Consider the following 17095-nt stretch of genomic DNA (forward strand, 5'->3'; position numbering starts at 1 on the left):
AATATAACTAATTTGTTTTATATATACTTTTTTTGTTTTTTGAGACAGGAGGAACATGGGATGTATCTGAAGGAAATGTTTAGTATAGATGATGATAACGACAGATCAGTTAAGCGTAGTAACATGAATTGCAACATTTGCTTTTTAATGTCGTAATTTTTAAGTATAGTAGAGTACGGGTATGAACTGCTAGTGGTGTAACGTTCGAGATGTTGCTATGTTTGTTCTGCAGGGATGCCTGTTAGATGTTCAGCAATTATAATTTTTTTTTTTTTTGTTCTTGTTGTCTAGATTCTCCCCCCTGTGCCCTATTGTGTATTGATTTATGTATAGACTATTTAGCCGTTTCTCCATTTGCTTTTGTGAGATATTGATTCCAGGTATGCATATTCACTTGACATGAGAGCAGTCTGCATTCATTTGAAGCCCATTCCATGTTCAATTTCTCCTACCTCTATGAAATCTGTGTTTTTTTTCTTTGTTTGTTTTTTTGGTGTGGAAGAGGAGGGACATTGTGATTATTAGTAAAACCAATTACTTTCTTTTTGTGCTCAGAGGAAGAGGCGTAATACCAAAGCTTGTACTTGATTTAGCTAATTTCTTGCGATATTGTAGAAAAATAAATTCTCTTTCTGTTAGTGAGTGTCCATAACAATCCTGCAAATTTTTTTTTTTTTTTTTTTTTTTAATTTGACAATTTTTATTTTGCAGTCATGGGTAAGGGATACAGAAGGCAAGACGGGGATAAGGGTTAAGTATATATCCATACACAATATTTCAGTAACGTTATACGTAAGGGTAGGAGGGTACAGAAGGCCAGAGGGAGACAAGGGGGTTATGCACATAACCATACTCAACATTTTCCAATAATATGAACTTCCTGCCCAGGTGTATACGAATACTGTCTAGTAGCTCGTTCGGGGGCTGCCATTGGTTGTAAGCAAATTCTCATTAAAGTGAGCCATCCCGTGTTTCCGTGTGTTGTGTCTTTCTTTTGTGGTTCGAGCTAGTGTGGATTGTGGGTGTAGGGCAGTCCTCATTATCGGTGGGGGACATGTAGGGATTTATAGGGTCGGGTTATGGGGAAGTTGAATTGTATGAAGCACATGGGGTCATGTAGTTGTGTAATTGCAGTATCCTGTTGTTTCGTGTAAATGTGTGTAATCGCAGTGTAGGTGCTATGTGTGTGTGCTGCGTGTGTGTGGTGTGTGTGTGTGAGCCAGCATGTGTATTGCTAGGTTGCCTCCTATCGCGGAGGCCTTTCATTTTGAGAGGATTCTGTTGTCAATGTTTCAATGTGGGTCTGGTGGCTTGTTTCGGTCCCAAAGATTCCATGCTTCGGTCCAGTAGGGATTCGTCCTGCTGGATTTCCGTGCCATTATTTCATATGCCTTGGATGTTTCTACAGCTGTGATGCATTGAGTGATCGTTGGGGCTTTAGATTGTTTCCAATTTCTACTAATAGTGGCAAGGGCCGCTATACAGATGTGGTATAATAGATATTTAGTGTGTACGTGCTGTGTTGGAGGCAATAGTAGTAGTAGGAATGTTTCTGGCATGAGGGAGATGCGCAGTTTGGTACAGCTCGATATTAATTCTAGGACTTGTGTCCAATATTGTAGTAATGACGGGCATTGCCACCATATATGTAATAAGGTACCTCGGTCTTTTTGACATCGCCAGCATACTTCTGTTGCCTTCGGGTAGCTGTGTTTGAGTGTTGTTGGGACTAGGTACCATCTATATAGTATTTTGCGGGAGAGTTCCATGTGTGTTGTGCAGAGGGTGAGCTTTTTGTTGGCTTGAAATATGGTTCGCCATTGATCTTGTGTGAGCTTATGACCAATGTCCCGTTCCCATGCTGTTTGGAAGGAGGTCAGTGTTACTGGGGCTTCTGAGTTTGCGGAGGCATAGATCTGTGAGATGAGTTTCGTTGCCGGCTTAGCCTTGGTGCATATTTGTATTAATTTTGACCATCGTGGGTCCGGCGGTGTTGTGGTTTGTTGTGGTCTGTTGAGATTAATCCATGATTGCAGCTGGATATAGGAGAAAGTCGCTGTGTTGGTTAACTTGTATTCTTCGCATAAATCCGAAAGGGACTTGAGGTGGTTTCCTTGTAGTATTTGTGATAGTGTGTATATGCCATGTCTCTGCCAGAGTTTATGATTAAAGTCTGGGATAAGTTGTCGAATTGTTTCAATCGGGGTCGCTGGTGAGAAGGGCATTGGTATTCTTCTCTTTCGGCAATAGTCATCCCATACTGAGAGGGTTAGTTTGGTGGGAGGCAATAATTCTGATGTTTTAGGTCTGAGGCTGTTCGGCAGCCATGCTAGCGCTGGAAGGGAGATCCCTTTGGCGTGATTCTTCTCCAGTTCTTCCCAAGTCAAGGGGGTCTGTCGGTGTGATGCTGCAATAATTGGAGTCATGTTGGCTGCTCTGTAGTATTTCTCTATGTCCGGTAGACCCATTCCGCCCTGATCATGGGGCTTGTACATCGTGGTCATAGCCACTCTTGGTTTTTTGTAGTCCCATATAAACCCGTTTATGCTACGTTGCAGGTCCATTAAGTAGGTTTTGGTAAGTTTGAGTGGGAGTGAGCGGAATAAGTATTGGATTTTTGGCATGATCACCATTTTTACTGAGGCTATCCTGCCGGTCCATGAAATATATTTCCCCTTCCAACTGTGTAACAGAACTTTAATTTCTGTGTGTAGTCTGGTATAGTTCGCTTTGAATAGTGTATTGGTCGAAGGGGTAAAGTAAATTCCAAGGAATTTAATATGGTCATGTCTCCAGTCGTATTTAAAGTTCTCCTGGAGGGCTGTCAGGGCTGGTTTCGGGATATGAATGCCTAGGGCTAGGGTTTTGGAGACATTTAGCTTGTAGTATGAACATACACTGAAGCGGGAAAGGATGTTGTGGAAGTTGGGCAGAGATATGTGCGGCTGCTCCAATGTAAGCAAGATATCATCCGCAAAAAGTGACAGTTTGTATTCTTGGCCTTTGGATTTTATCCCATGTATATTCGGGTCGTTTCTTATTAGTTGTGTGAGGGATTCAAGTGTCAATATATATAGTAGTGGGGAAAGTGGACAACCCTGTCTAGATCCGTTGGAAATATTAAACGTTTTTGAGGCAAATCCACCATTGACCACCCTGGCTGTTGGTGAGGAGTATAGTGCTTGAATGATAGCTAGGAACTGTGGTGGGAATTCGAATTTTTTAAGTACCGCTTTCAGGAAGGGCCAGTGGAGCCTATCGAAGGCTTTTTCAGCGTCTAGGGACAGCAGGGCACTGGGGTTTCTGCTCTCTTGTATCACATAAAGCAAGTCTAGGGTTTTCCTAGTACCGTCTGTTCCCTGTCTGCCCCCGACAAATCCCACCTGGTCCTCCTGAATTAGGGAGGGTATGATTTGTGCTAGCCTGTTGGAGAAGATTTTTGCTATAATTTTAATGTCCGTGTTTAGTAGGGAGATAGGGCGAAGGTTTTGGCTCCTGTTCGGGGGTTTCCCTGGTTTGGCAAGGGTGGCGACAGGGGCCATCAGCATCTCTTGTGGAAGTTGCCCTGTTTGTATGGCGTGGTGGTATACCTTTTGCAGGTAGGGTGCTAAGATTGGTGCGAATTGTTTGTAATAAGCATTGGTCAGTCCGTCTGGGCCAGGGGATTTCCCTGGTGGGAGTGAAGTGATAGTATCTATGATTTCCTGTGTAGTGATCTGGTGTTGTATGTCATCCCTTTGGGTGGTGGAAAGTGTTGGGAGTTCTACCGTATTGAGAAAGTCATCTATTTCCCTAGAGGTCGGTTGATGCAGGTTGGGGTCTATTTTGAGGTTATAGAGAGAGTGGTAGTAATCTGCCATGCAGTCATTAATGTCTTGCGGGTTATGTATTTTGTCGCCTGCAGCTGTAATCAGATGTGGTATTTTAGAGTTAGTCTGTTGTTTTTTAAGTAGGTTGGCTAACAGCTTCCCTGCCCTGTTGCCTTGGGTGTACGTTCTCAATTTCAGTTTTGCTAGGATGTGGGACGTTTTTTGGAATGTCAATGTGTTGATTTGATTGGTGATGTCTTCTATGTCTTTTGCTTGAGCCTCAGTAGGGTTCAACATGTGAGCGGAATTGGTGTCTCTCAGTTTTCGTAGGAGGTCCAAGTGTTCCTTTTCACGTTTGCGTTTTAGATACGATGCTCGGCTGATGAGATGACCCCTTATGACCGTTTTATGGGCCTGCCATACGGAGAATATTGATGTCTCCGAATTGTCATTGGTCTCAAAGTAGTTTTCTAATTCAGACGCCATTGATGCCGTGAAGTTTTTGTCGAGGAGGAGGGATTCGTTGAGGCGCCATGGTGGTTTACCTCGGTGCAGGTAATTGGTGTTTAGTGTCATTGTCAGTGGGGCATGATCAGACCACACTATGTTGCCTATAGAGCAGTCTTCTATACGGGGAAGCATGTTACCAGAGGTTAGTATATGATCTATTCTTGAGTATGTTTTGTGCACTTGGGAGAAGAATGTGTAGTTTCTGTCCGAGGGGTGTTTTGTTCTCCAGACGTCATACAAACTGTTTTCGTGGATGAGTTTCACAAATGCCTTATTGTTCGGGCCTAATTTAAGATGCTTGTCTGAGGTGCTTGGGGTTGACGAGTCCATACGGGTATCCATCGTATGATTATAGTCCCCACACAGGATTTTGGGATCGTTTGTGTCGTTTGGTAGTTTGTTGAGGACCTTATGGAGAAAGTTGCGTTGGTGGTCGTTGGGGCTGTACAAGCATGCTAGGATGTATGGGTGGTCATTGATTCTACAATGTAAGATAATGTATCTTCCTTGGGTGTCCTTTTTGATTCGTAGGGTTTCTACCGTTAGGGAGTTGTGGAGTAGTATAGAAACTCCTCTGGATTTGGAGGTGTGAGTTGCATGGTATTGCGTAGGGTATTCTCTACGGGCGAAGTTAGGGACCCTATTGGTTACGAAGTGCGTTTCTTGGACGCAGACCACGTCTGCTTTGATTCTTTTTATATCATCCAGTAACATACGGCGTTTATGTGGCGTGTTAAGGCCTTTGGTGTTATGTGAGTAGATTAGCATGTTCGGTGGTACTTGTTGTGGCGTGTGAGGGTTTAGCTTGTGAGTTCAGCAGTGTTGACTGGCTCTTTCGTGTGACTGTGGTGTCGGGGGAGTAGTGGTGGTGGTGTGAGCGGGGTTGGGGTGTTATAGTAACACGGGTACTATGTACAGAGACCGTATGGTCTGGCACGCTAGTCGCGCCGTGGGGTTGAGGAACTAGAGCTTCCAAGTACGTGGCTAGCGGGCTCCAATTTGTGTTTTGATGCGGAGCTGAAACCATATGTATTAAAGTGGTCAAATGAACCTAATGGTATAACATAACAACATTAGAATATAACAGTAAATAACCTTGCAAAGAGGTAAGTAAGCAACAATATGTCCTTCAACATTTATAGGTTAGTTTAAATCTTGTATGCCCTATTCCTTTGGGTTTTTTGACTATACCCAGCCTCCCAAGCCTTAGCGTAAGCCTGCTGGCCTGTGGCATCTCTGGTCATCATAGTGTACAGTGAACTTAGGGGACATTGATCTTCTCGCGCCCCAGGATTTAGCTTTGCAACTTAGGGCGGGGTTCATGCCTGTCAATGAGGTAGAGTAAGCAGTACATGGACAGCTCCCATTTGGGATCCCTTTACTGAGCCCCTGGCTCCTGTTATCGTTATTAGTAAGCTGGGTGCCTTAGTGATAAGAGTGTGCATTCCGCAGTACTTATAATGCAGATATATGTCTGTCCTGGGTTTACAGGCTTGGCGTTTCCCTCATTGTATGCGTCCGCATACCCTATGTACATTGGTATTTTGCATGACAATTACCTCGGGCCTAGGGAATAATCTGGAGCGGGCAGCTCGATCTATCGCTGGTGTGCTGTTTAGTTCAGCCCCCCTGCGGCATCAGTCCCAACCTAGGAGAGTCGGATGGGTTTCAGGTGCTCGCAGGGGCGCTAGGGAGGCGGCAAATATATATTAGTAAGGAGGACATGCTATATATGTGGCATATAAACAGTATGCATATACATTTAAGTAGCAACCTATTTGCAAAGGAACACGTGTGGTTAATCAATTATACTTGCGGCAAGCGCCTTCAGCGCTTCCAGAGAAATATGTCAGTTCATGTTCGTCTGTCGGTGGAAACTGCGGTCGGTGGAGTGAGCTTCCTCAGGGGCCTCCCTCAGTAGGCCCCACTTTTCCAGGAATTGCTGACCTTCCTCTGGAGATGATATGACAATCGTTTTCCCTTGTCTGGACAGAATCAGCTTCGTGGGGAAGCCCCACCTGTAACGTATGCCTTTGTTGCGGAGTGTAGTGGTGATCTGGGTGTAGTCCTTCCTCCGGCGTAGAGTAGCCGATGAGATATCCGCCATGAGGCGCACCGATGGAAAATCTTCGTGCGGGGCATCCCTACTGCGGTATGAGCGGAGGACCAGCTCCTTAATGTGGAAATAGTGAGCTCTGAGGAGGACGTCGCGTGGGATTGAGTCAGGTAGGTTTTTAGGCTTTGCCACCCTGTGGATCCTGTCTATCAGGAGCATGTCCGCAGGTATGTCCGGGGCATAGGCCTTCATGAGACCTCGTGCGTGCGCTTGCAGGTCGTCTTGGAGGACTGATTCCGGTACTCCTCGGAGCCGTAGATTGTTTCTTCGAGCTCTATCCTCGTGGTCCGCCATGCGCATTTCCATGATCTCCACTTTGCAGCTTAATGCCTGTAGGTGCTTTGAGACTGCGGATTGTGTGGAGGCTAGTTCCTGGCATTGATTTTCAACTGCGGAGGTTCTAGTTGTTAGGTCCCTCACCTCCTTCTTTATCTGGTCAGCCGTTGTCTGCCATGTGGAAATCAGTCTTGCTGCCATTGCTTCCATAGCCTGCTCGAAAGTGCTTTGAGTTAAATAGTCCATAGGCTTAGAATTCTCCGGCCTTGTTGGCGTCGGGCTGGGGGTGGTGTCCTCCGCGCCCTCATGTTCCGCCGTCCGCATAGTCTCTGCTGTAGAGGAGGTTTTGTGGCCGAAAAAGTTCAATTTTTCTGCTTTGAGTGCAACTTTCCTCGCCTTAGATGAAGCCATCAGGTTTTATTCAATATATAGGTTTCAGCTCATTGATTATCGCAATTTAGTGGAGCCCTCGTGCCGGAGCAAAGATTCAGACGTCCATCTTGCTCGGCGGTTAGCCACGCCCCCACAATCCTGCAAATTAAAGGCCCGTATAGAAAAATTAAAGTAGCGAAAAGAGCATATACCAAGTGTGACTGAGCTGAAGTACTTGGAGTACTCTTTTATCCCTCTTGCTGGATGACACTTGGTGGATAAAACCAGGACCGGTCCCCAAAAAGGAGTCGTCCTGACTCCGGAGAAGAGGGCTCTCCTTGGATCTCGGTGCACTTTGATTGTTCTTCATCTTCCACATTTCTCCTCCGATTAGCACTCTCTTGGGGCACTGGGTGACTGAGCAGCAATAGGTGTAAGTTGTACTACCAGGCAGCTGCTTTGTACTTGTCCGATTTAGAGTTCCAGGTGATTAACAACTGATCCTGCTGAAATAGTTGTGGCTGCCCTGGTCTCATAGAACAGTCCTAGGGATGGCAAAAAAAACTCTGCTGCATGGGGGGTGGGGGGAAGGGGGAGATTGCCAGAATGAACCACTAATATTAATAAAGAGCTATTTAATAAGCAATGGGGGAGGGGAGGAGAGCTGGATATGCTACTGTCCTCCACCCAACTCATAGACCTTGGGTGGTGGTATTAAACAGAATACCCATTGTCCACCCCTGAAGTTATGGGCAATTGACCGCCCCAGGTGGCTAGGGTTTCCCAAGCCCCTAGCCATCCATACCCCAATTGAAAAAAAAAAAAAATACCTCCCCACTCCCCTCCCTAATAATAGTGAGGCAAATCAACAAAGTCCATGGATGGTGTTGGACAATAACATGTCTACCCCCACCTCTATTGCATAATAAATAGATGCTGCTGTTGCTTATAGGGAGGCATTAGTTCCCTTCCATTATCAATCAAAGAGATCAGAGCCAGCTGTTATATATTGAAGCCCCCATCTGATGCACGGAGCATCTACTAGTTACTTACTGTGTGACAGGCCCCCACTCATGACTTGGCTAGTGGATCATGGGGGGGGGGGGGGGGGGGAGGGGGGGATATAAGGAGGAATATAAAACCTCCCTTGTACTCATAATGACTCTTGCAGACCTTTAAAAAAATAAAAATATTACACTAGTTAATGTGGTGGCTGGTTTGTATGCATTGGCCACATGATTAAAACTCAGTGTCCCATGTGACCAAGTCTATTTTGATAACCAAATTTTGACTGAATCAAACAGGCTCATAACAGAGTGTTGGATGTCTCAAACAAATTTCCAATTTGTGCAAAAGACCTTGTTTTGGCAAAAAAAAGTAGCTGTGTCTAGGATGCAACACAAATATGATAACAAAAGCAAGTCTGATCGCAGGAAGCAGTAGCAGAGGACACACTGAATCTTGTACAAGAACTCACTATCTAAATAGTACTGTGTAAAAGGGCAAGAATCCACAAATTGGCAGTGTAACGTGGGTGACTATCCTTTTAAATAGGTTAACTGTATCAAAGTACTCTGCATATTTGTTCCTTCATTGCAACCATTTTCTGGGGATATGATGGAGTGGCAAGTGTGCATATATAATTTAAGTTTCTGTACTCAGGTTTTAATATATGGAACCCTATTTAATAATACAAGTTCTTAACATGGCTTTTAAATTAAATCCTCAATTGCACATGAGCTATATAGTAGGATACAAGGATAATCCCATAAAAAAAAAAAAGTTATATCAATATGACATACAGATGTATATAGAGTTCTACTAATCTTGCTAGCAGTCGAGACTGGTTCTTTCTCAAACCTACCCTTTTCCATTGGGGCATTTGGTGCAGTTTCTCTCTATTTGAGCTTCGAAGAAAGGTCACATTTGTGGGCAATGATAAATGTGTGTTAGAAAACTTTGTGATGTCTGTAAATATCATGCTCTTTCCTACCCACCTCCTTTTAATGAATGGACCCTCAGACTTTGAATGGACCCTCAAACTTGCGTTGTTTGCTCTAAATTGATTTCTGATGCCACTATTGGCTTTGTAATGGGCTTTAGATCGATCCAGGACACCCTTAAAAAAACAGGCCTGCCTATTTTGGGCTAGCTATGGGTCCATTCCATTCTCCGGGACCTATTTAAAGTGGTTATTGTGTCCTACATTTGTAGATGTATGGTGTCAAACATAGCATTTCATTGGGTCAGGGTTTCTGTATATAGAGTAAAATGGGCCAAACTCAAGTCAGGGGGTAGAGTCTAGCACTCCACCATCTTTAAATTTCACCAACAGGTGCTACCTGCTTATGCTCCCAGCATCCCACTTGTATGCTGTAAAATCACAGCTCCAGTGGGGCTGCAGGAGACTCAACATTTTCAGTACTTAATATGTGGACTATTTTAGATATATTTTATCATGCTTTTAAAACCAATTCATGACCGTTCTAATTTAAGTTAATGAGCAGTCATTTTTTTATTTCCTTTCACACAACCCTACCCTTTTAACATAATCTTTCTTTCCGAGGAACAGCTTCTTCTTGTTTATTACCGTATTCTATTTTCAAATGTGTGTTTTATTTTTAATTTTTTTTCTTTAATGGCAGAGATGACAATAATAAAGAAAACTACCCTCAGAGAGTTGCAGAACTGGAAGAACATGCTTCACCGTCCTGGTCACAATCTCATGTGGAAAAAAAAATGTTTGATGGTGTGCACAGACCTGCTGTTAGCATCTTACAAATAAAGCAGTCGTGGTCGAGTGTCAAATCAGAAAACGGGAAGAGTCATGAAGGAAGTCAGGTAAAGGAGATTCTAAAATTGCAGTTTGAATTATGCTAAATGTCTGTGTGCTTCTATGGGAACATGGTGGGTGAGATCTATTACAGTGTCAACCAACACTTTTCGAACTAATTTTTCAAGTATTTTTTGACAAAATTCATTAAATGTATCATTTTTGCATTTTGTGCCTTCTCATTATAATGTTGTAACCGTCATAAAAAGCAACGTTGCGCACCTGACCATTTACCATTTCATTGGAGATTCCTAAATCCTCAAAATAAAATGGCACTTTAAAAAAAAAAAAAAATAATAATAATAATATATATATATATATATATATATATATAATGTGTGAAAATTTATGCACATGGTTTTGGCATTCATTAATATCAGGGATATTTATATATATATTTTTTTTAATCCTCACTTTGATCCTCTTGAATGTTGAGAGGTCAGAGATCTGTATTTTTTTACAGAGTAGAGTATGCGGCTGGCAAAAGCATCATGGGTGTTGTAGTTCCAGTGGGACATCCACTTGCTGTTTTAGCCATGTTATATATTCACATTGTGTCCTCATACATGCACATTTACACATTTCTCAGGCAGAATTTATCACAAACATTGCATCTGACAAAGCAGAATCCAATAGAGTATACGGGGAGTTTTGACTGTGGAAAACAGACCTCTCCAGCTGAACACAATTATCTGTCTCTGCCGCTAACATGGCTGAAGTTGAATAGACTGAAGTAAAATGGAGGATACTGAATCATATTCGAGTTTGTCCATGCAAAGACAATCTTGGGATGAAGCTCCCTGCCTCAGAGAAATACAAACTAATTTTTTCAGTTTCAGCAATCACTGAAACGTGTTGGGTAGAGATACCAGGAATACGTGCGAGCATAGATTAAATGTGCTATCTAGGTTACTTGTTTGTATAATGCACACCATACTGGCTCACAGTTTGTGAGTGTAATATTTTTTTATTTCATTTTTTTCGAGGCAAGGCTCTGATTGATATGGATCTTATTCACAAAGCTATACAAGGTTTAACAGTACCGCAGTTGCCATGGAAACCAATGGAATATTTCTCATAGTGGCTTAAAATTGATCATTTTGGTCCAGTTTTGGCCTTTAAGGAATTGTTTAGATAACATTTTAGACTACTTTTTTTTTTTTGTGAACTACATAGCTATTGCATTAACAATACTGTCAATAATTCACATTGAAAATTGAACGGCCTCCCCACACAAAACTCATCTTTCGGAAGTGTAATTTAGAACCCTGATTACGGAGTCTGTGTGCAGTTGCAGGCAATATCCTCTCACACCTGGATGCGACTGTAATCAGAAGCATCTCATTCTACTTCGAAGTCACGGTCTCCTCCATAGCGTTTTTTTTCCTCAAAGAGCAGTTCCAGTCATCACACAGAATGATTGTAATTAACTGCTCAGGTAATTGCCAGAATCCATACTGCAGGTGCTGTCGGTGTATATACAGCCTTGTTCACTCCCTTTTTTTTTTTTTTGTGAACTATGCTGTTTTTTTTAATATGCCCCCTGGAAAATGCCGCCCAAGGTACATGCCTTGTTTGCCTCGCACCTAAAACGTCCCTGCACACACATACATAGAGACACACATACACACAGACACATGCATACAAACAGACAGGCACACATATATACATACAGACACATACAGTCAGACCGACACACAGACACATACATACACACATACAGGCACACAGGACCCATACATAAAAAAACAGGCAGGCACGCGTACACACAGGCAGACACAGACAGACACACACATACATACAAAGACGCACATACATACACAGACAGGCACACACATACAGACAGGCACACACATACATGCACACAGACAGACACATACACACAGACAGGCACACATGCATACAAACAGGCACAAAGACAGACGCGCACACACAAGACGCGCACACACCCACACAAGACGAACATTCATACAGACAAGCACACACAAGACGCACATGCGTAGACAGACAGGCGCACATGCGTAGACAGACAGGCGCACATGCGTAGACAGACAGGCGCACATGCGTAGACAGACAGGCGCACATGCGTAGACAGACAGGCGCACATGCGTAGACAGACAGGCGCACATGCGTAGACAGACAGGCGCACATGCGTAGACAGACAGGCGCACATGCGTAGACAGACAGGCGCACATGCGGACAGGCGCACGCACATGCGGACAGGCGCACGCACATGCGGACAGGCGCACGCACATGCGGACAGGCGCACGCACATACGGACAGGCGCGCGCACATACGGACAGGCGCGCGCACATACGGACAGGCGCGCGCACATACAGACAGGCGCGCGCACATACAGACAGGCGCGCGCACATACAGACAGGCGCGCGCACATACAGACAGGCGCGCGCACATACAGACAGGCGCGCGCACATACAGACAGGCGCGCGCACATACAGACAGGCGCGCGCACATACAGACAGGCGCGCGCACATACAGACAGGCGCGCGCACATACAGACAGGCGCGCGCACATACAGACAGGCGCGCGCACATACAGACAGGCGCGCGCACATACAGACAGGCGCGCGCACATACAGACAGGCGCGCGCACATACAGACAGGCGCGCGCACATACAGACAGGCGCGCGCACATACAGACTCAGGCAGGCACGCACAGAAAGACACATACAGACAGGCACACACACACACCCATACATACAAAGACATACATACAGGCAGGCAGACAGAGACAGACACACAAAATGTTTGTCACCCTCCTGTTTCCTACCTTTAAGGTGAAGATGAGGTCAAGAGTATTTCCTGCTCTATGAGTTGCTGATTAGCAATCAAACCTAAAATAAATAAGACTACCTCCTGTACTTTGAGAATCTTGACTTTTGGGAATGTTCTAATTCACATGTGAAATGTTTGCATTTAGCAGCTGAATAATTTACAGTTTATAAGTAATATTTTAGACGAATTCTCACAGCTGTGTCTTATTACACTCTGCTGTAAAGAACTTCCAGCCTGATTTATCTAAAGATGCGTCTATATTTCTCATGGAGATGATGTTTTTGCTAATTTTATACAAATTATCCAAGAAGAAAGCACAATCTGTAATTCACTGGCATATTCAGGGTTGAGTTCAGAACACAAGGAATAATCTTGTATTTTTTTTTTTTTTACACAATTGCACACATTTTTTGATGAATGTTTAAACATTGAAAGTTCCTTTCTTCCTCTACACACCCCTTTCATCCATCAAACAACTTTTTTTCTATCAACACTTAAGGCATGCAAATTGCCTTTGCTTTTGGGAAAATGTTTTTTCCCTATTAACGTAGTACAGTTTTATAAGGATGATGCATATGTTATGTTAAAAGACCACTATAGTGCCAGGAAAACATACTCGTTTTCCTGGCACTATAGTGCCCTGAGGGTGCCCCCACCCTCAGGGTCCCCCTCCCGCCCGGCTCTGGAAAGGGGAAAACGAGTAAAACTTACTTTTTTCCAGCGCTGGGCAGGGAGCTCTCTGCCTCCGATCCTCCTCCGTTCCGCCCCGTCGGCTGAATGCGCACGCGTGGCAAGAGCTGCACGCGCATTCAGCCGGTCGCATAGGAAAGCATTTACAATGCTTTCCTATGGACGCTTGCGTGCTCTCACTGTGATTTTCACAGTGAGAATCACGCAAGCGCCTCTAGCGGCTGTCAATGAGACGGCCACTAGAGGATTTGGGGGAAGGCTTAACCCATTTATAAAGAGAAACTGCTATGTTTATAAAAAAAAAAAATGGGTTAACCCTAGCTGGACCTGGCACCCTGACCACTTCATTAAGCTGAAGTGGTCTGGGTGCCTAGAGTGGTCCTTTAACTTTTTGACAAATAATTGAAAGTAACAGATTTATCTGCTAAAAGACTCCCTTCAATTATTTTTTTTACTGCATGTGGTTCTACATTATGTTAAATGTTTTTTACTTGAATAGAGATCTAGTGATTGTGCCTAGGTATGCTATGGAAATAAAGTGACAATTAGTTGGTATTAGGAGTTGTTCCACTATTCTAATGTTGTCTAGTTTTGTTCATTATGCCAAGGCCAATCCTAGTATTGGTTTGGGTAACCTATTTACTTTAATTCACCATATATCTCCCCCATCAGAAATATCAATCTGTTTGCTAAAACCAACTACTTACAATGTATGTACTGTGCCTGACTGTGCATGTAGCATTTGTAGCATTATGCATATGTATAGCAGTGTGTCATTGTGTGTGTGTGTGTGTGTATACATTTTGTGTGTTTGAATGTATAATATTGTATTTTAAGCCTTCTTAAGTTTATTTTGTCACACAATTATTTTTTGTTTAATAATCGAGTATACCTCCAGGGGAGGGGTACGGCTATGGGGACGGCTTGTGCCCCCTCATATGCAAACCTTCAACTGGGATGGTGGGAACATCAGATCCGTTATTCAGATGTTTTGAGAGAATACTTACCTATGGTCCTATGGTGGGGTCATTACATCGACGACATTTTGATTGTCTGGCAAGGTACCCCCCAGGAATTTTCTGATATTGTGGTATTTCTCAACCGTAATGATGAAAATCTTCAGTTTACATCAGAATTCGGGGGACGTTCCATTAACTTCCTCGATGTGACTATTAGTATTAATGAAGATGGTACATTTCAATCCACCCTGTTTAGGAATCCTACGGCGACTAATTCTCTTTTACATTGAACTAGTCCCCATCCGCGACCACTAAAGGAGGGTATTCCGGTGGGTCAGTATCTCCGTCTTCGGAGGAACTGTAGTGACATTCAGAACTTTAAGATAAAAGCGAAACAACTTCGGTTACACTTCAAGGAGAAGGGCTATCCGAATCGCTGTTTGAAAAAGGCGTATAAAAGAGCACTCCAGACTGAGAGGAGTGAGTTACTGTGTGATCTCCCGAAAAAGAAAGTGAATAGGGATGCTGGAAATATCCGCATGATTGCGACATTCGATGTAGGGTGGCTAGAGGTACGTAAGTCACTTGAGAGATTCTGGCCTATCCTGTTAAACGATGTACATATTAAGGAGGCTTTGCGCCCACATGTTAATATTACGGCCAGGCGTGGACGCAATATTCGTGCCTTATTGGTACCTAGCCATTTCTCCACCAAACCACAGCCGCGTGCCACTTGGTTGGGACTCCCTCCAAGTGGCACATATGGCTGTGGCAGATGTGTGGCTTGTAAGTATATCCTCAAAGACTCTAAGACTGTCAGCAACAGCATAGGACTAGGCTCCTTTAAAATTAAAAACTTTTTTAACTGTAATACAAAGGGCCTTGAATACTTGCTGTCATGCTCATGTGGACAGAAATATGTGGGGAAAACATTTAGGGCATTTAAAGATAGGATCATGGAACATGTAAGACCCCCCAGGAATCGTCTTGAGACACCTATTTAGAGACACCTCAAAGAACACCATCATGGGGATTCCAATAATCGTAGGTTCTGTGGACTTGAACTGGTAAAGAGGAACTCTAGACGTGGAGACTTTGACAAAATCCTAAGACAGAGGGAAGACACTTCAACCCTTAGGGTTGAATGAGGGCTTTTCTTTTGCCCCTTTTATATAATCATTGATATGAAGATTTTTTTTCCGTTCATCTCCTCTCTGTCTATGTAATCCTTGGATATGTTTTTTCCTTTTTTTTATTCAACTAGCCAGCTGTGGTTCAATGTTTCACTCTTTATCACTCTTCTTTGTCTTTTTTGTAACTTTATTTACTACTATTTTTTCAAAGTGAATTTACTTGAAAATGTAAGATTATATTATTATTTTTTACTTTCCCCCTTTCCCTCCCTTCTCTATTCTCCTCCATCTATTCTTTCTCTGATGACTGTATTATTGCTATTATTATTTCTAGCCGCTATATATATTTGCATACTGACTTCATCCCCTCCCCGCGAGATGGAGAGATTTCATTGGTCACTTTGGACCAATGACGGTTCTTAGTCGGTGGATGGGAGGCACATATGAGGTATTTAATTGGTGGGGGGACCTTGTGATTTGGTTTGTTTGGCCCTTGAGAAAGGCGGTCTCTACTGTGCTACAATGAGACTTTGGTCGGCCAGTCTCTAAGGCAGGAGGGGCATTGGGTTATATATATAGGGTTGTTGGAAGCTACTCTTTCTCCCTCTATTTTTTCCACTATATGCTCTTACCTGTCCTTTCGATTTCTGTTATATTTTTGTAGCACATTATACTGCTTTTTGTTGGTTTTCAGTGATTATCTGCAAGGTTTAGTATACATTGCAACATGGGTCTCCATTATTAACAACTCTGTTATGAGCTAGACTGCTACATTCTTAGGGATTTGATACACGCTGCTACATTCATATCCTTGCAGTAATCAGGAACCTATTTATTTATGAGTTCCTAGTTTCTTTATTTTTTTAATTTTATCTAGTATTTTTCAATAAAGTTTATTCATTATTTTGGTTAAGTTCTTAGACGCTCCTATTGGGGTGGTTTTTGAGGGGGGTCAGCCCAGTTGATTACGGGGTGATCTTGCCTCATTTTCTCTCTCTCTATTTGTGCTATATGCAGGGTCATGCCCTTTTTGCCACCCCTGTAACCCCTTTTTTTCGTACTTCCTATTGGGTTTTTCTCTTAGGGAGTATTTTTTTTTTCTGTGTGTATAGAACACTCTGTCTTTAATTCGAGTTAGCTGAGGTGCTTGGATATCTAGGCTCTCTATATCTCTCCAATCCGTTGCACTGTTGCAGTTTAAAGGAACACTATGGAATTAAATACAATTCTGTATTCTTAACACTATAGTGATCTCCTTATTTAGATACACCCCCCACCTCATTAAAATAAAACCTGACTAAAGGGTATTCCGTACCTTTTTTTTTATTTTCTCTGTGCTGAAAGAGTCCCTGCAGTCCTAGAGGAATATTGGGGAACAAAGATGCCTGTTCTGCCAATACTGTGCTCCTCTGATGAAATGGAGGCTAGCTTTGAGATCAGAGTCTGGCTTTGTTCTCACACCAGAGGGCCTGTAAAGGCTGTCAAGGAGATAGCCACTAGAGGCATATTTAACCTTGCATTGTTTTATTTACTAAATAGCAGTACTTTACATTACATGCTTAAATTTAAATGGGTGGTTTGGGTGCCTGTATTTTCCCTTTA

The 17095-nt window shown here is 43.2% G+C and overlaps 1 protein-coding gene across 2 annotated transcripts in view; it reads left to right on the forward strand.

Moving 5' to 3' along the window:
• Positions 1-17095, forward strand: part of FAM13C (family with sequence similarity 13 member C) — a 121759-nt gene that overhangs the window by 19839 nt on the left and 84825 nt on the right. For both annotated transcript variants that reach the window (XM_063433991.1, XM_063433992.1), the window contains exon 3: positions 9729-9924. In XM_063433991.1, coding sequence (XP_063290061.1) covers positions 9729-9924 — 196 coding nt within the window. The remainder of the gene's footprint in view (positions 1-9728; positions 9925-17095) is intronic.

This window comes from Pelobates fuscus, chromosome 10, assembly GCF_036172605.1.
Source record: "Pelobates fuscus isolate aPelFus1 chromosome 10, aPelFus1.pri, whole genome shotgun sequence".
Lineage (NCBI taxonomy): Eukaryota > Metazoa > Chordata > Amphibia > Anura > Pelobatidae > Pelobates > Pelobates fuscus.